We start from the raw sequence: 22,927 nt of genomic DNA on the forward strand, positions 1-22,927 counted from the left end.
TAACTCATTCACTGCCATTGACGGCTATAAACGTCAAAAATTTATTTGAACTATACCTATTAGTTTAACTTTTTTTCTCCCCATTTTTTTTTAACAAGAGTATGAAAGCCTAGAATTTTATTTTATTGTACATTTAGAACAGAAATGTGTGATTAATCATGAGTTAACTAGTGAAGTCATGCGATTAATTACAATTGAAATTTCAGGCGATTAAGTTAAATCGTAATTAATCGCATGACTTTAATAGTTAACTCACGATTAATCACACATTTTATATCTGTTCTAAATGTACAATAAAAAAAAGTATAGATTTTCATACTCTTGTTAACAAAAGTAGAAAAAAAAGTTAAACTAATAGAAGTAGTTAAAATTATTTTTTGACCTTTATAACCGTCAATTGAAATTGAAATCTGCTGACTGCTGCAACATCTCAGCTGGGATTCCATCATTATTTGATTGTAGACGGCATTTTTTAAGGTTTTAATGACTACAAATAAAATATTTTTCTTCCATCACTCTTGATTCTCTTGTATTTATAAAAAGTTTTTTTTTTTCCCCACTCCGTATGCTTTTAATGTGTTATGTGAAGCACATTGAATTGTCTTGTACATGAAATCTTGCCAAATGTTTTTTCATCTGTAAAGCCACCAAACATACCTTGAAAGAGACAAACAAAATGGCTGCGCGTGAATTTGAAAGTGCGCTTTTTATTGACTTTCATAGCACAAATGCTGCCGTTTAAAGTAGAGAAATCTACAGGAGTAACACGTTTTAAAGACAGTACAAGATGAGGTCTTATAAATGTGGTGATTACTCCGTTGTAAAGCTTCACTTTGTCTTTTCGATGTCTTTCAAGAGGTCTTTAGTCTCGGTCCAGCTCTTAGGCCAGTTTTTTTTTATGCTGGGCCGATCCTTCAGCATGTTGTAATATTGAGCCAGTTTAGGAAAACGCTCTGGACACACCCTGGAATATAAAAAAAAAAGAAACATGTTGTTTTTATAACTACCTTTTGTAGTTGTGTCCTTGTACAACCTTTGACACACTTACCCATAGTGGAAGGCGTAAGCGATGCTTGGAAAAACGACCACATCAGCCAGGGAAAAGTCCTTTCCTGCCAGGAAAGGTCCTGGCCCCTGCAAAACGGCGAAAATGGGATTAGAAAATAAAGTAAACGCCCTGATTATGCAAAAGATAGCAGCTGTGTAATGTCAATTCATTCATAGGCGAATCTGCATTATGGAAATATTCCACCAGATGGCGCTGTTATTATTTGCCAATGTTTCACGAGTAAGGGCGTTTTGTTTTGTTTTTTTGCTGGGTTGTCTGCAAAAATTACAAGGTATTTGCAGGGAAGGCAGCCACTGAATTTTTATATTATTAAATAAATTGTACATATTTATATATTTGTATCTTTTACCTTACAAATGTATCCCTCCCACAGGCTGAGCTCGGCCCCCGCAGCCTCTTTGTTCCTCTTCTTTGCAGACTCGTGCCTCTCCCCTTCCGGGACCTTCCAATCGTAGTAGATAACATCACCTGCAAAATGTCAACAAGTCATTTTAGAAACTAGATTGGTGAGATTTTGGGAGGATACAAACATTTGTTTCTGCATTTGATTTTCACGTTTTAAATAGTTGGCATATCAGTATTTTTATTTTTTACTGGATAAAAACGTCATTGAATAAAAAAAAACACATTTTGTAACTAAAAACTAAAAAAGCATCCTGTAATTTATTAAAACCTACAGTGATGACATCATTCTAGAGATTGTAAAAGTTACAAACTGGGTTTGCCACTTTTTTTGTTGTTGCTTCAAATCAGTGGAATTTGTTGCTTAGCCACAAGGGGGCAGTATAATGATATAGCAGTCCTCAATAAGCCACATTTATATCTTGTCAATGAGTATATCTACCTGGATTTTGTATTGCTTTATATAAAAATGTTATTCTGAAATGGCTTTCTTTCATGTTAAGGATGCAATAGAGAATCTCAATTTAAACTTAATTCCGAACGTGGCCCTCAAGAAATCAGCTTCGATAATGTAAAATTTTGGCAACATTCCCCTTGCAAAAACCAAATACCTCGTCTTATGATTTGTCTCGCCACTCCTAACATGTGATCCTTTGTGGGATTAACATCAGTGACCTCTTATTAATCACTAGCGCCCTGTTGCCACGAACGCACACATGATGTGTTTTGAGCAGTCCAAATCTCTCGGGGTGGCCTGTTGTTATGAGCTTCTCTCATTTGGGGTGGGGGGGGGGGGCATGTGATGGCGCCAAAGGCGTGTCAAGTCACACGATGCAATCACACAACGGATGGAAACCTGTAAAAGAAGTCAGATTGGTTGCATACCGAGCTTCTGGCCAAGTGTGGCAGCCTCGAAAATGCGCTGGTACACGATAGCTTGTTTATTATGACAGGTTGGGGTCAGCTGGGTTCCTTGTTCCTTGAACTCATTCTGTTTGGTGTTTAACAAACAAAAACAGAATTAGCATTTTTTTCTCTCTCTCTGTCTGTCTCATGGGCACATGACACACATTGGCAAATAAAATTCTGTCCAATTCGAAAAACGCTTCCAGGCTAGGTACATTGTTCAGTATTTATCATTGAGCTAATTTAGCATTTTTATTGTTAGTCAGTTAGCAAAGCTACAGCAATATAAAGTCTTTGAATTTACATTTTTGAGCATGTACATCGGTTATACATGATTAACTCATTCACTGCCATTGACGGCTATAGACGTCAAAAATTCATTTGAACTATTTCTATTAGTTTCAAGTTTTTTTTTCACTTTTGTTAACAAGAGTATGAATTTTTTTTTGTACATTTAGACCAGATATAACATTTGTGATTAATCATGAGTTATCTATTAAAGTCATGCGATTAATTACAATAAAAAAAAAACATTTTAATAAAGAAATGATTATTTAAAATAGTTTTTTGAAAAAAGATGATTTAAAAAAAGAAAAGATTATTATAAATGAGCTCATCAGGCGATTACAATTGTTATTTTTTATTAATCACATTACTTCAATAGTTAACTCACGATTAATCACAAATTTTTATATCTATCTAAATGTACAATAACAACTTTTTTTCTAGGTTTTCATACTCTTGTTAAAAGTGGGAAAAAAATTAAATTAACAGAAATAGTTTCAATGAATTTTTGACGTCTAAAGCCGTCAATGGCAGAGAATGAGTTAAAATATGGTAAACCGATGAACATGTTAAAAATGTGTCAATTTAAAGCACTTATTAAGATATTTAGCATTTTGTCTTGTTTACCAAATATTGTGACCACTTTTTGAGTAATTTTGCCACTTCTGGCCTTACCTCCAGGTATATGCAGGCACCAGCAGATTCATTGATGACTCGGTCCCCATGTTTGAAGGTAGGAAGCTTTAGCAAACACATACTTCAAAATTAGTTACATAACACACAGTTAGTTGCACGTTTGACGGCTTTTTTGCAAGCGAACTTACTTGCCCTCTGGGGTTAATCATGAGCACTTGCTGCGACTTGTGCTCCCCCTTCTCAAAGGAGAGCCGCTTGCTGTTGTAGCCTTGGAGAGCTTTCTCCTCCAGGGCGATCAGCACCCTCCAGCACGGAGGAGAACCGTCGCCCCACAACAGAGTCATGTCCTTGGCCATGGTTGAATTTGCAGCGAGTTCTCAATCAGTTCCGGGCGTCGGGAGAGCGAGTAAGACGGTGGATTGTAGAATGTCTGTTTATATAACGAGCGTGGCGGGGGGGCACTTTCGGGGAGAGTCCCGCCATAAATTAGCATAGTCACGCCCCCAGGTTAAACTCAACTAATATTTAACAAGTCCGCACATTCGTGCACACACATCCGGTTAACATTTATACTTCTTTTTTTTTTATACTTAAATTTAGACCTTGAAACAAGATTTTGTTGACTTTAAACTTAATAGACTACCATACCACCAACACTTCAAAAGATGACTGAATCATCTTCAACTGTGTGCTTACTCTTTGATTTTACTGGCGCTAAACACGGAAATGGACATTTCTGTCGTCAAATAAGTAAACGATTAAAACTATTTGTTTTGTTTTTTTAAATGTTTTGTTTGAAACTTCCTCTGGCTTCTCCTTTTCTCTGTATTAATAATTGTAAAAAAATAAATAAAAAATAAAAAAATCTTTCGTGATATTTAAACAAAAAAATTACCCCCACTGCTTAGATTACTAGTACTACATATTATGATGTCTGTATACTGTTTTGCATGTCGTGCGTTTTCATGAAACGTCATAATGACTAAGCACTTTTTTCTTGGACGCTCTGCAGTTTTCAAGCATGTACACAATAGGTAATACGTGCATTTATGAAAACAATAAAACCTCCATAGGAATTGCACCAAACATTACGACACACATTTTCATATGATTTTATTTATTTATTTTTTAAAGCTGCATTAAATTTCTTGGCACACTTGTAGCCTTTTTTTTTTTTTTAATCCTTGGATTGGTCGTACACAATCTTTGCCCTCCACACCCCTTTCAAGACAATATAATCTCGTAGTAACAATTATTGCTTATCATGTGATGCATGTTGTTTCATGGTACAGTGCGAACCTTTCATATGCCCCATATCAACTTTTCCCATTCTAAGTTAACCTGATCTCGTGTCCATTGTACAAAATAGATCAGATTACCAAACATATTCATTATGCAAGACCTTTAGCGGAGTCTTATTGTACTTCGAAATGTAGGCTAACAAAATCCATCCAAGTTCAACGCTTTGTGAACACAAGCAACAAAATGAATCATGAATCAACATATCAAATATTAAGTCATTCATGTGTCTCCATTAGTGATCATCAAAAAGTCACCATGACACAGCGAATGGCGGTTTTGTTTGTGCAACAAAAACCTGTTTGAGCGCAGCTGCGGCGTGACGGCAGTTTAAAGTAAGTAAAAGTCATACCTTTTTGTTCTATTGTAGACACAGAGATGACTTGCAGAAAATAAAAACAGCAAGGTCGTTCATTTAAAGTGCTTAATTTGATTTTATTTGATAGAATCAAAAACAAAAATGCCTTTTGAGTAAATTGAACTCTTTCCTTACTAGTTTGATTAAGCAGAATTAACCGATTTCATCAGACATAATAGTGCAAACAATATATATATATCTTTTTTTAGAAGATGGCGGTGACGTGCACGTCAGATGTCTTTGAGTGTGTCGTCTCCCTTGGGGTTCTCCAGCCAGTGAGGCGGCCAGCTGGCTTTGATGCTGGGTCGATCCTTCAGCAGAGCGTAGTAAGCAGCCAGTTTTGGGTAGCGCTCAGCTGACAACCTAAAAATTAGGGATGCACCGAAATGAACATTTTTTGGGCCGAAACTAAAAATGAGAAATGCTTGGCCGAAAAAAAATGACGGCAATTTTTTTAATTATCATTGCATTTTATTATAATCAACTCATTTACTGCCATTGATGCCTATAGACGTCAAAAATTCATTTGAACTATTTCTATGAGTTTAATTCCCCCCCCCCACTTTTGTTAACAAAAAGACTAGACTTTTTTTATTGCACATTTAGAACACATATAAAATGTGTTATTAATCTTGAGTTAACTAGTGAAGTCATGCGATTAATTACTATTAAAAAAAATTATCACCTGACGGCCCTCATTTTTTATAATCTTTTTTTTTTATCGTGAGTTAACTAGTAAAGTCATGCGATTAATTACAATTAAAAAATGTAAACACCAGACGTCCCTCATTTTTAATAATATTTTCTTTTTTTAAAGATTTAAAAAAAGAAAAGATTATTAAAAATGAGGGGCGTCAGGTGATTAAAATTTGTCGCATGACTTTACTAGTTAACTCACGATTTTATATCTGTTCTAAATATACAATAAAAAAAAATGTCTAGGTTTTCATACTCTTGTTAACAAAGTGGAAAAAAATGTTAAACTTATAGAAATAGTTCAAATGAGTTTTTGACGTCTATAGCCGTCAATGGCAGTGAATGAGTTAATAATTGACCCGAATCTGCTGGTCTCAGAACCCTATTGGGTTTCAAGGTCGGTCACCCAACTCACCCGAATCGGAAAAGATTAGCAACAGTTGGGAATATAATCACGTCAGCCAATGTGAAGGAAGTGCCGGCCACGTGGGATCCCGCCTGCAAAGACAGGCCAGATGACGTATGTTGAATACAAAATAAAAGTTTTTTTGCGAGTGCAGCCTTTTCAATTTCCCCCGTGCACACCTTGTTCAGGTAACCCTCCCACAGCTGCAGCTCAGTGACGAGGGTTTGGCAGTTTCTCTTCATGGCGGAGGCGAGCCTCTCGCCTTCAGGCACATAATACTCGTAGTAGATAACGGCACCTAAAAAACGAGGTGAGACAACAAACAGATTTGCTGTGCGACTCACGGGCTAATTAATTCCATAGGGAAGCTTTCCAACTGTGCCGCGTCACACAACTGACGATTAACAAGTCGTCGCCAACCTCCTTATTTGACATCGTACCTAGCTTGTCGTAAAAGGCGAGGCCCTCAAACGTGCGCTGGTACACGAGGGCTTGTTCGGCGGGGCCGTCTGGGATCAGCTTGGTCCCCTGACTCTTGAACTGGCTCTGCCAAAACAAGTCAACAAGACACGTTTAAACACGCTTTTACGCCTCAATAAACAATACCAACGTTGGTGGGGGGTTTTTAAACTCACCTCCAGGTAAAAACAGGCTGCGTAGGATTCATTCAATACGTTATCTCCATGTTTGAAAGAAGGAATCTGAAAGAAGCAATTTATTGGAGCATTTGGAATAAATAAAAATAAATAAAATCAAATAGTTGAAATAGTTGACCTTTCCATTATCTAATTGTCCAATTCAATATGTTAAGTTTTACAGCTGGGGTCAACTATACTGTATACTCAAATTTTTGAGCTAAATATAGGTCTGGAAAAAAATGACGAGACAACTGAAAAATTAGTAGTTGACATTCCCTGTAGTACGTCTATGTAATTCTGAAGTGTAGCCAACGCTCCCTCTAGTGGTATTTCAAAGAATCACTGCCCTGGTACAATTCAGTGGTTTAATTTTTGTGTGTATTTTCATTCAATCTTTAAGGACGGTTTATATTTTTAAGCATTTATTTATGTACAATTTTTATTCTCTATTTATGCACAATGTGTTGGTTTAAACTGTCGATACATTTTCAGAGGTATTAAACGTATTTAGTTTTCGGTATTTAATGTTGATCATACGGTGATTCTTGGATTTTTATTTTTTTAAGGCTACTTGTAATACGTTTAAGAATCCAACAGCCAATATTATTGTGACACAACACAGCAAGCAGCTTTGGTCCTCAAAGTCCATCTTTGATTTTAAAGTATTTATTATTATGTAGTGTTCGACCCCCCCCCCCCCCAAAAAAAAAGTTGTATGTATCGTGATTAGCACTTTTGTGCATGTTTATATGCACATTTTTGTATTATGACATTCTAAAAACAATGGGCCGAATGATAACACTGCCTCTGTTGATTTCAACTAACTCAAAAAGTACGTCGACAAATGATCTTTTTTTTTGGGCGTACAAGTAAAATATTAAAATCTTGCAACGGACTCTGGCTTTGACCTAAACAAATCACAGCGAGTCAATGCATGCATGTTTCTTACTTGTCCTCTGGGATTTATCGCCAAAACCGCTGCTGACTTGTGCTCCATTTTATCGAAGGAGAGCAGCTTTTGGTTGTATCCCTGCAGGTTCTTCTCCTCCAGGGCTATCATCACCCTCCAGCACGGAGCTGAGCCGGAGCCCCAAAAAAGAGTCATGTTCTCGGCCATGGCTGACGGACGGACGGAGCTCTTTTCCAACTGACTAGAAAGTAACTGGACTGTGGACACGTATGCCTCCAAATGGTCTTAATACGATTAACTTCTTCGTCAAGGATTAATTATTGGCCTGTATGACACCGTTTGATAAGATGCTGACCCCTTATGGACGAAAATGTCACTAGCACACTTGACGGATTCTTCTTTTGGGGACGTAAGCCTAATGGTAGTTTTAGGCGCATTGTTGCCACCTACTGGCAAGTGCGGTATAGCAGGAAAAGACTCACGTCAGGGTTGTTTGAATTTTGCAGCACAGCGATTGCAATGCTGCTGTAAAAAAAAAGAAGTTATAATTATTATTTTTAAATGCCATTTTATTATTCATCTGTGACAGACCTCAAAATTTGGTTCGATTGATACTGTGTGATTAAACAAATGGTATGTCCTCCGAGATGGATAAAACCAGGTGGATTTGGCTGTTTGACTGATATGCCACAAACACAATACTAAACACATAAAATATATTGTAAATAATATTTGTAAAAATGTATTCCAAACAAAGTAAAATAAAGTCAAAATGGCACATTATTTCCCCCCCAACACACAGTGTTTTTTTTAAATTTTATTTTTTATTCATGTACAAACAGCATTTCAAGTGAGACAGTTGGACTTCATGGTCTTATATGTGGTGATGCTTCCCAGGTTGCGAAGGAACTTCATTTCCTTCAGCTCGACAAAGTAAAAAAAAGAAGAAGCTTTGAAAGCAAAAGAAGCGAGGAGTACCTATAAAAATATGACTTCCCTCTCTCTATATGACCAAATCTAGTTTTCATTTGCGTTTTACAGATTAGGCTCTTCTGTTTGTTTTGCTCCATCTATAATGCAACTTTCTACACATATTATAAAATTATAACACAACTTGAACCGCATACGCTACTAACACCGATGTAACGGGGCATGTGCACGTCATATGCAATATTTGCCGCGTGTCCTTCAAATACTTTAATAGTTGTAAAAAAAATATAACCTTTTTAAACTTTACAAACAGTTCCTCAAAAAAAAAAAAAAAAACTTCCTTTACTGTGACTTATTAGTAAGGTGCAAAAAGCTTACAAAATGAGTGAGAGCTTTCAAATAAATATTGAGAAAATTTTCGCCCAAACATAAAAGTGAATTGTCAGCAATGCTGACAAACTTAACAGATAACAGAAGCAGGTGAGTAAAGCAATACAGCATTTTCCCTTCTTTTTTTTTTTTTTTCAGGTAGAAAGGCACCGAGCCAATTGAAGACCTTTCGCATTTTTACCTTCCAAGCACTCGCCGCAAGCAAACGCGTTGATTTTTTTGATGTCATAAGGTACTTTTGGAAGTGGGTGGAAGTGATCATGATCAGTTCGTCTTTGGGTCATAAGTTCACAGCTTAAATAGGAGACGTCTTTAAATAACAGTTGTTCCATTTAACGCTAACGTTAGCATCACTTGCCCTCCTTCAAGTTGACACGATGCCTCCTCTCTCGCCTCATCCTCGGGAGGATTGTCTCTGTGCGGCATTCAAAAGCAAAAAACAAAAAAAAAAACACTTGACTTCATCACTCAGACACATCCGGCAAAGGTTAGCAGCTGACAGAAACTTGGAGCTCCCGCTTGGTGCAATAAGAAGATTGTGTAGCGAAGGCGGGTTGGCGGGCGGCGACCACGTTGCCGACGGCGACGAGGCCGCGGATTACATCTGCGGCTCGCCAGAATCGGTTAAACCCAACGCCAGCGCCTCCTCTGGGGTCAAACCGTTCTTTAGGGTCCGCCTCACTGAAAGAAAAATTTGAGCATTTATTCGATATCCTACCCAAAATTAACTTTCACTGCTGTAGGCCTATAACATCATCATGCGCACTTGTAGAATCATTTACTACTGATGTTTTTCCACTTCTTACAGTCTTCTACTGTATAAGATTTCTGTGTGCACTAGTTATAATCTGTGCAACTAGTACTGCTAGTGAAGTTCTAGATGTGACCCGAAAGTGACCCCAAAATCAACAGGAAGTGCCCCAGAGTTTTTGTTGTTGTTGTTGCTTTCTTTATTAATTCAAACTCCAACATCCAATTCAAACTGAGCACACAAACCAGAACGGTGCTGTTGAACAAAACACAAGAAAAAGAAAACACACAGAAAAGAAAAAAACTAAACAAAAAAAAACAGAGTTAATAGGAAGAGCCCCAAAAATCAGCAGGAAGTGACCTTGAAGTTCCCCAAAAACCAATGAGAAAGGGCCCAAAGTCAACAGGAAGTGACCCGCAAGTGACCCCGATATCAACAGGAAGTGCCCCAAAGTCAACAGGAAGAGCCCGAAAATCAGCAGGAAGTAAGACGAACCAAGCCTTGTCGTTATTTAATAACTTAAAAAATGTACTGTCTGATTAGACTTTTTTCTTTTTCTTTTTTTGAGTGTTTTCTTTTTCTTGTGTCTTGTTTGACAGCACCGTTCTGGTTTGTGTGCTCAGTTTGAATTGGATGTTGGAGTTTGAATTTATAAAGAAAGAAAAAAAAAACAGCAGGAGGTGACCCGGAAGCAACCCCAAAATCAACAGGAAGTTCCTTAAAATCAACAGAAAGAGCCCCAAAAGTCTACAGGAAGTGATCCAGAAGTACTCCAAAGTCAACAGGAACGGCCACCAAATCAACAGGAAGTGACATGAAGTGACTACAAATAAACAGGAAGTGACCCGAAATCAACTATCAATTGCTTTTGGGGCTCACATGGACGTGCCAAGGGAAATACTTTTTAAAATATATTTATTATTGTCATACTTCAGTGCTATTAATGTTACCAATAATAATGTATTTTATGCGTAGAAATCATGTCAACGCCATCTGTGACCCTGAGAAATGGATGGATGATTTTTGTCGTGCACATGGTTCTTCTTACATGATTTCCGATTAACCCTCGATCTCCTCCTCTCCCGCGGTTGCGGCCTACTTCCTGGAGCCTGAGTGGCCGACCTCACGATGCGCTCCATGATCTCATCCGCCGCGTCGTCCCCGCACACCTGGGCGTCTTCCACGGCCGGCGTCCGCTCCCGCATGCTCGCACCTGGGCACAATTGAAATGTCAAAATGGTCCAATTCAATTCATTGGATCCCCGCCCAGTCAGTCACCCTCACCTCCCCGTCCTGGTCGTGATCGAGTGCGCGTTCGCAGGCCCGGCACGCCGCTGACGTCCTTGTCGCTGCCGCAGCTGAGGCTCGTTCTCAGCACTGCTTTCATGTGCTCGTGTTCGGCGGCGTCCTCCGCGTGGCCCAGACCTTGTGGCTGCGCGCTGTCCTGGCAGCCACTAGGGGCGCTGCTGGAACCATACTTCACACTCTGTACAAAGACAGAGGGCAAAGTCAGCTTTACCAAACTAGAGCAAAGAGATCCAAATATATCACTCCAGTCCTTAAGTCATTATTTTTGAAACACAACAAACCCAGAATGCATTATGTAATATTTCTGTGCAAACCATTTCGCTTTAAAATGGGGGAATTGAAAGTGACAGGAAGTGATGTCATGCGCACACGTAAATGCACATGCAGGAGACGGGCACACGTTTTGGTACCTCGCTCTCCTCTTCATCATCAGACTACACGGGAAAGAATAAGAGGGAAACTCAAAGAACAACACCAAGAGGATCAAGGGAGGAATTTCAAGGAGCCACACGCACTCCATTTGAAGGAAGAAAAGCAAGAAAATGAACCTGAGTGTGTGGCGAAGAGGTCGCGTTGGCGTGAGAACTCACTGTCCCGTCGATATCCAAGATCATCTTCCCTCGCGTCTTGTTCCGCTCGCGGTGGTCGGCGCGCTTCTGTTTCTGCTGCAGCACGCGGTCTCGGGTGGTGCGGTACTCCAGAGCAAATTCGCTGAGGATCTTACTGAACCTGTGCACGCTGACGTCTCTCGCGCTGTACGCCGGATGCCCCAGAAACAACAGGAAGGAATGGAACCTGGTAGGAAGAGGAGGAAATATAGGTGAGGACACAAAAGTTCTTTTATATTCTTTTAATAGTTAAGAGTACTATATTCAAATTCAAACATTGAGCTTCCCCAAAACACAGGAAAGTAAGTTCTGAACATCCTAAAAAGCACTTGGGCTTTAATTAATATAAAATATAACTCGGTTTTAGATGTTCATCTCAACCAGTAGAGGGCAGCCATGTACTAAGTGTGCCCAGAAGAAGGCAGGAACAGGAAGTTAATGACCTCATGTAGCTAACAGCTAGCTCTACTTTATTTAAAATAAAAAACTAAAACTAAAATAAAAAAATATAGCTAGCTCTACCCTTGTTCACTCATGGAATAATGTTGAATGTTGTAATGTATGTGTGAACTAAATGTTAGTTAGTGTTCGTTTACCTCCCGAAGTGGTCATTGCTAGCATGCTAATGCTAATCGCGATTGCTAAGCGTTTAGCTTTGGCTAATTTTGTTGGTGTTAACTCATGCACATGCATAGAAGATAATTAATTATGAGTACTTACTTCCACCTAATTCTACTCAACGAACTTTAATGGCTTATCAAAAAATATATGATAATTGGGGTTAGGATAAGATAATCAATTTAAAAAAGATTCGATAGTGACAGCACTATAATACTATACATTAGGGATGTTCAATTTTCCTTAAAATTGCACCAAATTAACGGCTATTTTCTATTCTTCTAATTTTTAGTTGTTGATCGTCACAAGTACAGATACTTTCAAATGAGGCCAGATATCGGCCCAATACCGATTCTGATGCGCCAACACTTGAAATTGCAAGCAGTTTGAGTGGTAATTATCCAAACCACCAGCAGAGGGAAGCGGTGCACCACTTTAAATTTTTAATTCAAAATCCACCCGTTTGCCAACTATTTACAGTGAGAGCATTTATCATGGTGATGAGAAAAAAAATCGTCTGCAAGATAATCGCAGCCTTTGTTGTGACAAAAAAAAAAAGTCACTTGACCAAAGCCTCCAATCAGGTTCGGTGGGAAAATTTTGAAGCGCAGCACCTGCTATCTGAGATCAGATTTCAGATAGGAGGTTTTCCGTTTTGGATGTCGGAAGTGATACATCTATTTTTAAAGGGATGATGAGTAGTGTGTAGTATATTCATGTTTTAAACTCCGAATATATGCAAATATTCCCATTTTTATGGAGGGGGTATAACAGTAAACAAACGAATGATTGTGAGGAGCGCCACCTATTGATGATCCTGCGATGGACGATCTTGAGGATGATGATTCGCTCCGCACAGTCTTTGAGGAAGTCCGACATCTTCTGCTTGAGCTGGGGTTTCATCTCGTGCTTGGCGATCACCTTCAGGTGGTCCCACGACGCTTTGCAGCGACGCTCCATCTGACCCAGGTTCTCCCGCAGCAGGTCGAAATCCACCTGGCGTGGAAAAAGAAGGATTATCATCAAGCCTTTTGATTTGCTTCAAAGAAATGATAGTTACTATCAAAAGGCCGACCTTTGCGGAACGCGTGATGGCTCCGATTTCCGAGTAGAGGTCGGTGCTTTGAGGAAAGTTCTCCACCACCACGGAGCAGGCGTGATGTAGTAAAGACTGTTTATGGACCGTGTCCTTGACTTCGGGAACTTTCTGCAAGTATGTCAGCTCAAAACCTTTAGCCTGGAACACAAAAAAATGGAGCACGCGATATCGGTAAAAAAACAAAACAACAGAAACGGCGCCGGCCCGAAACCCAGCAAGGATCCCGACTCACGTTGGTTCCATTGAGGAAGTTTCCGATAGCGAGCAAGGTTGAGAGAATGTAGCGCAGAGTCTTGTTCTTCTCCAGTTGCTCCATTCCTTCCTTGAGATCCTGCAGTGGCTCAGCGACTTCCTGCAGGTGAGGAAAAAAAAAGAAGAAAAAAGACACGCTTGAATCTTTAGTGCTAACAAACTACAATGTGTTAGCCCCCCCGCAGCTAATCACACACACTGGATTGAGGTCAGTCGGCCTTGGTCGGAAATACGGCCCTTTAAAAGGAAATATAAAAGAGGACTGCCTCCTGTGAGAAGCGCGAAATTTTACAAGACGACACGGAAAGCGGCTTTTTTTTCCTGAAGATTTTGACTTTGAACTCTGTATGAGTAAAATGCGATACGCCGGAGGAAGCCGGCTAATAAGCTTGGTGAGGTAACGGCGTTGATGTTTTTGCACGCACACCACACAGATGCAGCGCACATTTAGATGATAGATAGACAAAAGTATTGAGACAGGGGAAGTAGGTTTGAATTTAATCGACTCTCCTGGAAAGACTTTCATACATTTTTCTATTCTTCCGATTTGTGGTTCCTGGTTGTAAACCGGCCACAAGAGGTCGCGACCATCGTGATGATGATTCCTTAAAACACGGGTGTCAAACATACGGCCCGTGGGCCAGAAACGGCCCGTCAGGGTGTCCAATCTGGCCCATGACAACATTAACACACTAATTTTACACTTAAATGGCATTTTGAAATTGAGTTAGTCAGGATTTGGTTAAAAAACAATCGCGCTCATTTTTGTTGCATTGAGGTGATAATAAATGGGAATTATTTACATATTATTAGACCATTGACATACTGGCCCGGTCCTCTTTTAATCAAATTTGGGTTCAAGTGGCCCCTGAATTAACTCACTCACTGCCATTGACACCTATAGACGTCAACATTTTATTTGAACTATTTCTATTAGTTTAACTTTTTTTCCCACTTTTGTTAACAAGAGTATGAAAACCTAGATTTTTTTTAGAAGAGATATACAATTTGTTATTAATCGTGAGTTAATTAGTGAAGTCATGCGATTAATTAAAATAAAAAAAATTCATCACCTGACGCACCTAATTTTTAATAATCTTTTTTTTTTTAAATCGTGAGTTAACTAGTAAAGTCATGCGATTAATTACAATAAAAAAATTGAATCACCTGACGCCCCTCATTTTTAATAATCTTTTCTTCTTTTTTCAAGATTTAAAAAAGAAAAGATGATTAAAAATGAGGTGCGTCAGGCGATTACAATTTGTCACATGACTTTACTCGTTAACTCATTTGATATCTGTTCTAAATATACAATTAAAAAAATTCTAGATTTTCATACTCTTGTTAACAAAGTGGAAAAAAAATGTTAAACTGATAGAAATAGTTCAAATGAATTTTTGACGTCTATAGCCGTCAATGGCAGTGAATGAGTTAATAACCCTGCCTTAAAATAAGGCTGGTCGTCGGTACAGTTGGGTCAAAAGCAACCCAATTATGGATCAAAATGGACCGATCCACTTTATGGGTCAATTTGACCCAACATTTTTGGGTTGTTTTACACTAAAAGACCATTTTCTTGACTCATAGTCGCGTCAAATGGACCCAAGTAGAGGATCGGTCCATTTTTGACCCCTAAGTTGGGTTATTTTTGATAAGTGTGTTTTGAGAGCGGACTTGGCCAATCCCTATTTTAAATAAACAAATTTCTCCTGAACAGACCTTTTCAGTTGCCTCGTAGTCCATCTTGAAGGCCCACAGCTGAAGTCGGGCAGAGAGCTCGCTGATGGACGACAAAGTGAGGAGGAACTGCTCGGCCGAACCCAGAGGCGTGTCAGGATTCGCCAGCTGAGCCTCCTGGATCTTCTGCTTCTCCTCCTCGGTGGGGATCATGGTGAGGATTTTCTTTTTTTTGATTGAGCATAACGAGAGAGAGGGAGAGAACGTTCAACGCCGGCTTCCTTTTGATTGAAATCCTCGCCTTCGTGTCATACCTCGATGCCTTCCTTGTTGAGCGCGTATTCGTCAAAGTTGAGGATGGCCGTCTTGATGGTGCGAGGGGGGGGCAGAACGGTGAGCCCGATGTTGATGGCGTTGCTCCTTTTGGAATCCAGAACGATGATCTCTTGACGCTTGCCGTCCGCTGCCGCTTTCTACGAGACGCAAACACAGCGAGAGAGGGTCACCGCTGTGGGTCTCGTTTGGTCTCCCGAACCGTGTGGTCCGCTTTATGGTTCTTCTGGTTATATTGTCTGCAGCTGTTGGGGGGACTACAGGTTTAGTCTTATGAGATACAAAAAAAGTCTGTAGTGACGACAATGACTGCGGTTGTTGAATATTATCCACTGTAGCTGAAAATGATTTGTTTGTAAAAGTCCGAGAGCTTTGAAGACCAGGTGGTCCTTGACGCGGAGGATCCCGCACAGTGACTTGACAGCTTAACAGGACTGAGACTACCCGTAGCTTGCAGACCCGCGTAAACCTCGTCAGTAAGTCTTTTGGAAACTGAAAGGGCCGCATTCTCAGCTCCTGTTGTTTCTATATATCGGACCCTCAAAAGCATACTTGTTTGATCTGGATCAGAAACACGCATGACCCGGCTTAACCTTAAATATATTGGAAGAAACAAAGAGAGCCACTGGAGGACTTACCTTCGTCACAGGCATTTCTTTGGACTTGGACTCGAACAGATGTTCCAGTTTGGCTGTGTCTAATTTCACTGAGTCCAGTTTGGACCAAACGCAGTCTCCATTTCGCTTGTAGCCCCTGCTCGGCGCTTCTGGACGCACCTGAATACACAGTCAGGACGTAACGAGTTAGACGCAAGGTAGACTTCGACACATTTGATTGACTTTATTGCTTTAGCTAATGCTAAATGCTATCTTGGTTGACAGTTCAACGGCGCCAAACGAGACAATGCGCAACTTTTTGTGGCTCCGTGTCGGGTTGCTATTGGTAGCTGGCTGTGCCGTTTCCCTCGTGTCAGTCCCACATTGTAAACATTGGAAATATGCCGCCAGAAAAGCTCACCTCGCATTGGGTCTGACTGGCTACCGCAACATTAGGCTAGCAGGACTACATTTCCCATCATTCTTCGACAAGGGTAGGAAGTATGACGAAAACATGCCTGTTAGCAATTCGCTATGACAACTGTGTGATGGACACACATGGCCCGAAACAAGTGGTTTGCTAACTGGACGGAAAAAAAGTAGGACAAACCAATGGGGATAACAAACGAGAAACGGGACATAAGGCTCAAATATGGGACTGTCCTGATTAAACCGGGATATCTGGTTACCCTACTTGGAACTCTTATTCGTGTGTTTGTGTGTGCAGGTCTACTCCAATGCCCTTTTTCGAATGTGCTCTGGTGCCAAAACTGTCAGCACCTCATGAACGTCTGACTATATAGAAGCCGTCCCAAAATTTGAAAGAAAAAGAAAACTCGGAAAAAGCACAGTCAGCAACCCAAGCACCAAACCAGAAGATGCATGTTTTAATGTATCACGCTAGCACAACAAAAAAATCCGCCCTGGCATTTCGACTTAAACCAACTCCTGATCACTTTGCCTAACATATAGTTCAGTTTGCTGACTATATTCAAAATGGATTAATGGACTAGTCCCTCTAAATTGTGGGGTAAAATGGAGGAGAACAATAACTCAAAAGCACTGCATTGGCCCCAAAAGATGCCGGCCCACCGGGCATCTACCCACAATGCCAGATGGCCAGTCCAGCCACGTCTCACCTCATTCCAGAACAACCTGATGGTCTTCTTCTTCTTGTTAAAGAGAGGAGGCTCGGGAGGAGGAGGTATTAGGGAGCTGAGCGAAGGGGGAGGTGGAGGAGGCAGCATCATCCCCGGCAAGGGAGGAGGCGGCGGACACGTGCCGAGCACGGGCGGCGGTGGCGGGAAGGAGGGGAAGGAGAGCGTCGGAGGCGGCGGCGGCGGCGGCGGAGGCGGCGGCAGCAGGTCGCCGCAGCCGACCATCAGGGTGGCGTCCAGGATGTCCACGTCGTCCTCCTCCGTCAGGTCGGTGAAGTTGATGTCGCCGATGCGCAGCTCTCGCGGGCTGGCTAAGAGTTGGTCCCAGATGGTGTCCGACTCCTTTTTGGGAGGAGCAAGCGGCGTGACATCGTCGGCTTGGCTGTCCGAGTGCGGGCCGCCGATGTCCTTGATTAAGTCTCCGAAGCGCTCGGCGAACTCGCGTATGCTCCCCCGCTGCTCGGGTTTGTCCTCGCGGTTGTCGTCCGTCTGGTCATCGCTCGGCTGTGCGTCATCGTCCTTGCGCGTCTCCTCCTTGTCGTCCCCCTCTCCTTCTTCTTTCTCCTTCTCCGCATCCTCCTCTTCCTCACAGGGCTGCTTGTTTTGCGAGTACAACATGTCCAGCATGAAGAGTTTACTGTGGAGTTTGCTACTTTGTTTGTTTACTTCTTCTTCTTTGAGGTCTGAAAGGCGGAAGGTCGAAGGGAAAGTCGTCAGAGGTCAAAGGTTAAGGGAAGATCGTCTGAATCCGCACTCACCGTTCTCGTTGCTCCCTCGCTCCTCTCTCTCCAAGGTGCTGCTGGCTGAAGAGATGCTGGAGGCCGAGCAGTTGTCCTTCTCGTTCACCTCCTCGTTTTGCCGCTCCTTGTCGCTCAGGATGCCGCTGTCCTCCTCCGCCTCCTCGCGCTCCGTCGTCGCTCGAGGCTCCTCCTGTTCGCCTTCCTCCTCGCTCTCTATCTCCGCTTCCTCCGGCGCTTCCTCCGGCGCTTCCTCCGGCGCTTCTTCCGGCGCTTCCTCCGGCGCTTCCTCCGTTTTCTCCTCCTCTTGTTCTTCCTCCGGCTCTTTCTCCTCGGGTTCTACGCTGGCCCTCGAGTCGTCGGCCTCCTCTGTCGCTGGGAAATACGATTTTGTTTATTTTTCCGCAATGCTCATATCAGTACGCCACAGAAAACGTAGTGTAACGCTTGACGTTTTGGCAGTGTTCAAGGGGACTTGTGTTTGTACGCGGGGCACGTGGATCAGCGCGCATTTGCACGCACGCTCGCGAGAAAAACAAACAACGCTCGGCTAATGCGAAACCACATCGCAGGCACACAAAGCCGGGTTGTGGCGGCAACTGGAATTCGAAGAGGAAATGAAGAACCGAGTTCCTGTTTGTGTCGAAACGCAACTCGGGAGTACAGTCGGCGTAGTGACGCCGGCGGGGTTAGAATAACACGGCGTCGCCCCCGAGCTACTGTACACACCTCGCGGCACAAATAAGGCACTTTAAAATAGCCCTTTGACCCCTTCACCTATTTCCCCATCTTGTTTTTCATGGGAGCACCCCACCCTCACTTTTGCTTCGGCTCCCACTTCACTTCAGTTTGTAGCTCATCATTGACAAATGCACCTACCTAGATGCTGCCAAAGCAGGAAAGTAGTAGTGTAAAAAAAAAAAGCATCATGAAGACGGAAAAAAGGTAAATGCGGATAATTACGAAATACGGAGCCCCTGAAGTGACATGGGGCAGAAAACCACCCAGTTAATAAATAAATATTTTCACAGGCCAAATTGTGTCCCCAGTTCGTCCTTGATTCATTCTAAACTAAAAAAAAATCAAACTTTTTTTTTTGATATGCCAGTCCAATATCGAATTTTAACTCATTCAAACCCAAAAAACGTATAAATACGTTTTGTAATACTTTGTCCTGCAATTCCAAAAACCTATTTATACATATTTTATGATTTTTTTTATGTTAGAGCATACAGAAGGCTTTGATGCAGCTTCTGACCTGAAGAGGTGGTTTAAAGCAATGGTAGTTATTACAAAACACGGCCAGCAGGTGGCAGCAGAGTAAGAGACCAACCAGGGCCACGATGCAATAAGCTCCTTTTCCCAGTGTTTTCAACAGATTTGTGAATAATGATGAAACTTATGCCAATTGCTGCAAAACGGAAACAGATACAAATATACTTTTTTTTTAAATGAAAGAAGAGACTCTCATCTTTCTTTTGGTAGGTTCCATGTGTTTATAGCGATAAAACACAATATAATGTGGGCCTTGCAAAATCAGTCAAAATCCAGTAAAACAGCCAGGAGCGAAGGGGGTTGCTTCAGTGAAAATGGCTGGGAGTGAATGAGTTAATAGATACAAGTAGGTGGGAATCATCACTTGTGTTGTATAAAGGCAATTTGTGGAGAGAGCAGTCCCCATCATCCCGCTCACGATTCTTACCAGCTGGAGAGGCCGCATAAGGGCTGGCGTTGGGTTCGTCTTCGTTGTCGGCCTCCGCGTCCTCTTGTGAGGACGGGCTGCTGCTGCGCGTCGACGGCGGCCACGTCTCGGAAGGTTCAAAGGTCAGGTCGAGCTCGGGGCGAGTCCTCGGCCCGCGGGGAACGCGCTCTTTCTCGTATTCCTCTGCCGCCGCGCGCTCCACGTTCTTGTACCTGAGAGGGAGGATCACACAAATTCGGTTACAATCAAGAAAATAATGCAAAAAAAGAAACTTGTTTGGTTGCTCAACGAGCCAAAACGAAAACCTATTTACGTTCAATCCCGCAGCATCCAACCTGCCCGCTGGAGCTTGAGTTTGAAGAGTGGACCCTCTCTCTTTCTATGCTCCTTCCACTAACCCCTCCTCTCTCTTTTCCCATGAATATGTGGTGCTTCTGTTCCGAGTTCATTAGCATCAGACCACTTCAGAGGTCCAAGGGAACTGGATACCGCTTTGTGTGTGTATTAGCACGGTGTGGAGTGAGGGAAGAAGTGTGGCCAACTGTGTGTATTATCCGCTAAAGAACCTTTCGATTGGATGCATACAATCAAGTTTCCTGTTGGCGACGTGAATCACTATATGCAAAATATTTCCATCTGAGAAGGGCCAGACATGCAAGTTTCATTGCAGGTCACTGAGGCTCTTAGTGTGAAGGAAACGCAAAATATTTGCATCAGTATGCAAACGTGCTCGTGACATCTTAGTTCCGCATGTTAGCTGGCGCTAGTGGTTCTCACGAGAATTTAGGGGGGGGATCTAGAAGTCCTAGAGGAAAAAGTAACATTTCCGATTAAATTGCAAAATCTTGCATGCTTCCAATCAATAATCTGCTGCTGAGAGTGACGGGAGAATGTCTTGGGAATGAGGTCACGCGGAGGATCTGCACACACACTTTATAGTTGCGCAGAAAGTAAACAGGAAGGAGTCGAGGATCATAAATATTTTTTTCTTCTTAGCAGCTTTCAGAATTATCAAATCATTTTCCTCATTATTCCTCTCATGTAATAAGTTGTCCTACCATACTAGGAGGACAATTGAGACTCCTCTTGAGTAAGATATTAAAAAAAAAAAAAAATAATAATAATAATAATAATAAATAAATAAATGTTGGACTGAAAAAGAAAACCAATGTAAAGTACAGACCAGAATACCAAAATAGAAAAAAAAGTATTATATATATATATAAAAAAATAAATAAAATTGTTTAAAGGTTTGTTTATAAAACATGAAAATTATTCTCTAACAATTGTCGACTTGAGACGGCTTACCTCTCTTCCCGCGCCACTCTGACCTCTTCCATTTTATCCACATAGTCTCGGCTGTGGCACACACATCAACAAAGATTTAAGTATGATTCAAATCAGCAAGAAGTGATATATGGAGAAGAAATTACAGTGTGCTTTTTAGTTGTTGATGTCAAAATAAGTGATAGTAACAACCTATAAAACAACATGCACGCAAACCACACCTGTGTTTGTTCCTCTCCTCTCGTTCGATCCTTTGCAGTCTTTCCTCTCTCTCCACGCGGCGCCGCTCTCGTTCGGCCGCCAAAGACTCTTGGTGTTGTCGGTACGAGGAGGATAAGAGACCCCCCAAAGGCGGCCTGAGGGTGAATGAGAATCTTAATCGAACCGTTTTCATATCCTTGTATGACGAATAATGACATGACATGCTAGTCCTCACTGGATCATGCAGATAAACAGAAAAAAGCATAATTATGAGGATGGCGAGGGCACTTGATCATGTGACTTCACCTGGGACTGGTGGGCGTGGTGGGGCCGCTGTGATTCGAATAGGACGTCAGACCGCCATTCCTTGGAAACGAAACGGAACAAGAAACACGATGGCAGTGAGATTCAAGCTAAGGAATAATGTTGACTGGCTGGAGTCGGAGGCAAGACACGGAGGTAAAATGATGATTTGCTGGGAAAAAAAATAATCACCATGCTTTGATTTTATTATGAATGTGCAATAAAAGACCAGTATTAGTTTCCTTTCTGTATATATATCAGGTACAGATGTCTAACTACTTCAAGAGCAAATCCAAGTGCAGAGGAAAAAAAGTGCATCCAAATGCTCGAGGGAACAATTCACCAAAACAATACTGAGAAAGTATAAAGAGTCACCATTGTATGCAAAGGAAATTGTTAAGAAGTGAAGAGAAGTTCCTTAGAGGCCGACAGGTGAAGAGTGGGAAAAAAAAGTTGTTAGGAAAACGGAATAGTGACAAGTGTGCCAAGAACTGAAGTGAGTCTTTCTAACAAGTGCGGAAGTCTTTCAGTGATGTGATTAAAGAAAAGTGAAGCGCATTCAAAGAAGACTGTGAAGAAGATTGTGATTAAGAAAAGATTGAGGAAAAGCCAGAACCAAAAGATGAAATTTCAAGTCTGGGTGTCCCCCTCTGACCTGTCCGTATCCACAGATTGAGCTGACGTCTCTTCATCCATGTCATAGGAGAAGAGGTGGAAGGGCGAGTGGGGCTTGTAGGGCAGGTGCTTGGGGGATGGATACAAGCCGCCGCGTAACGGCGGGCTGAGCTCATTGGTGGCCGGCACGGTGCTGGTAACCCTCTTCCTGGCCAACAGGGCGGCCAAAAGCGAGGGGGCGCTGATGGGGGAGGGCATGGGAGGCGGGGAAATGGGCGTGGATGGGGAACTGACGGTGCTCGCAGGATGTGATTCCTTCCAATTCCCGGGATCTCGCTCATGTATGGGTTTGGATGTGATGGTGATGGACTGGATTGTCCGTTGAATGATGGATGGAAGATGGCGAACCGGGCTAAGAAGAGAGGATTGGGATGGGAGGAATAAACATGAATTGAAGTAAATGGCAACCCAAGTGGGAAACAGTGAACGTATTCTAATAGTTTATTCATTTCCAATGTATTATCGACGTCAATAGCCGTCAATGGCAGCGGATGGATGACTTTAAGAAGACCAGACTGTGCGGTTTGCCCCATTGTACCTGGAACTACTCTGACTAGACAAAAAAGCGTCATCGTTTTCATCGGAATCAGACTCAGTCAGTGCAGGCTCATCCTCTTCATGCTCCTTTATCGCTGCATCCTCATAATCCTCATCTCTATGGAAGGAGTAGGTCAGATAGAAAGTTCGGTTACATGCAC

At 41.8% G+C, this 22,927-nt stretch overlaps 3 protein-coding genes across 9 annotated transcripts in view; all 3 read right to left on the minus strand.

Annotated features, from left to right (window-relative positions):
* Positions 1 to 687: 687 nt before the first annotated feature.
* LOC147157678 (glutathione S-transferase A-like) lies at positions 688 to 3,716 on the minus strand. Its single transcript, XM_086062738.1, has 6 exons — positions 3,487 to 3,716; positions 3,338 to 3,403; positions 2,357 to 2,462; positions 1,419 to 1,537; positions 1,049 to 1,134; positions 688 to 964 (listed from the first exon to the last, which is right to left on the minus strand). The coding sequence occupies exons 1-6, from the start codon at positions 3,652 to 3,654 to the stop codon at positions 829 to 831; spliced, it is 681 nt and encodes a 226-aa protein (XP_085918864.1). The 5' UTR covers positions 3,655 to 3,716; the 3' UTR covers positions 688 to 828.
* Positions 3,717 to 5,011: 1,295 nt separating this feature from the next.
* Positions 5,012 to 7,996, minus strand: LOC147157679 (glutathione S-transferase A-like). 2 transcript variants are annotated; one of them, XM_086062930.1, is made up of 6 exons: positions 7,645 to 7,988; positions 6,693 to 6,758; positions 6,498 to 6,603; positions 6,237 to 6,355; positions 6,067 to 6,149; positions 5,012 to 5,318 (listed from the first exon to the last, which is right to left on the minus strand). In XM_086062930.1, exons 1-6 carry the CDS (start codon positions 7,810 to 7,812, stop codon positions 5,186 to 5,188), a joined length of 675 nt encoding a protein of 224 aa, XP_085919056.1. In that variant the 5' UTR covers positions 7,813 to 7,988; the 3' UTR covers positions 5,012 to 5,185. The 2 variants fall into 2 exon arrangements, with proteins under 2 accessions (XP_085919056.1, XP_085919055.1); XM_086062929.1 differs by having other exon boundaries at positions 6,067 to 6,355; positions 7,645 to 7,996.
* A 180-nt stretch (positions 7,997 to 8,176) lies between these two features.
* Positions 8,177 to 22,927, minus strand: part of fhod3a (formin homology 2 domain containing 3a) — a 44,417-nt gene continuing 29,666 nt past the window's right edge. The window contains exons 11-29 of one of the 6 annotated variants that reach the window (XM_086062563.1): positions 22,768 to 22,884; positions 22,210 to 22,581; positions 21,558 to 21,617; positions 21,272 to 21,406; positions 21,072 to 21,122; positions 19,764 to 19,975; positions 18,083 to 18,430; positions 17,307 to 18,007; positions 16,210 to 16,347; positions 15,553 to 15,711; positions 15,281 to 15,463; positions 13,542 to 13,661; positions 13,286 to 13,447; positions 13,016 to 13,206; positions 11,533 to 11,779; positions 11,395 to 11,418; positions 10,961 to 11,162; positions 10,725 to 10,889; positions 8,177 to 9,606 (exon numbers count right to left, since the gene is read on the minus strand). In XM_086062563.1, the coding sequence (XP_085918689.1) occupies positions 9,524 to 9,606; positions 10,725 to 10,889; positions 10,961 to 11,162; positions 11,395 to 11,418; positions 11,533 to 11,779; positions 13,016 to 13,206; positions 13,286 to 13,447; positions 13,542 to 13,661; positions 15,281 to 15,463; positions 15,553 to 15,711; positions 16,210 to 16,347; positions 17,307 to 18,007; positions 18,083 to 18,430; positions 19,764 to 19,975; positions 21,072 to 21,122; positions 21,272 to 21,406; positions 21,558 to 21,617; positions 22,210 to 22,581; positions 22,768 to 22,884 (3,670 nt within the window). In that variant the 3' untranslated portion in view covers positions 8,177 to 9,523. Of the gene's footprint in view, positions 9,607 to 10,724; positions 10,890 to 10,960; positions 11,163 to 11,394; positions 11,419 to 11,532; positions 11,780 to 13,015; positions 13,207 to 13,285; positions 13,448 to 13,541; positions 13,662 to 15,280; positions 15,464 to 15,552; positions 15,712 to 16,209; positions 16,348 to 17,306; positions 18,008 to 18,082; positions 18,437 to 19,763; positions 19,976 to 21,071; positions 21,123 to 21,271; positions 21,407 to 21,557; positions 21,618 to 22,209; positions 22,582 to 22,767; positions 22,885 to 22,927 lie in introns of all 6 variants that reach the window. The other 5 variants (XM_086062562.1, XM_086062566.1, XM_086062565.1 and 2 more) reach the window with 5 other exon arrangements.

The sequence above is a fragment of the Leptonotus elevatus genome, chromosome 19 (genome assembly GCF_054856555.1).
Source record: "Leptonotus elevatus isolate MCC_2025b chromosome 19, RoL_Lele_1.0, whole genome shotgun sequence".
In the NCBI taxonomy this organism is placed as follows: domain Eukaryota; kingdom Metazoa; phylum Chordata; class Actinopteri; order Syngnathiformes; family Syngnathidae; genus Leptonotus; species Leptonotus elevatus.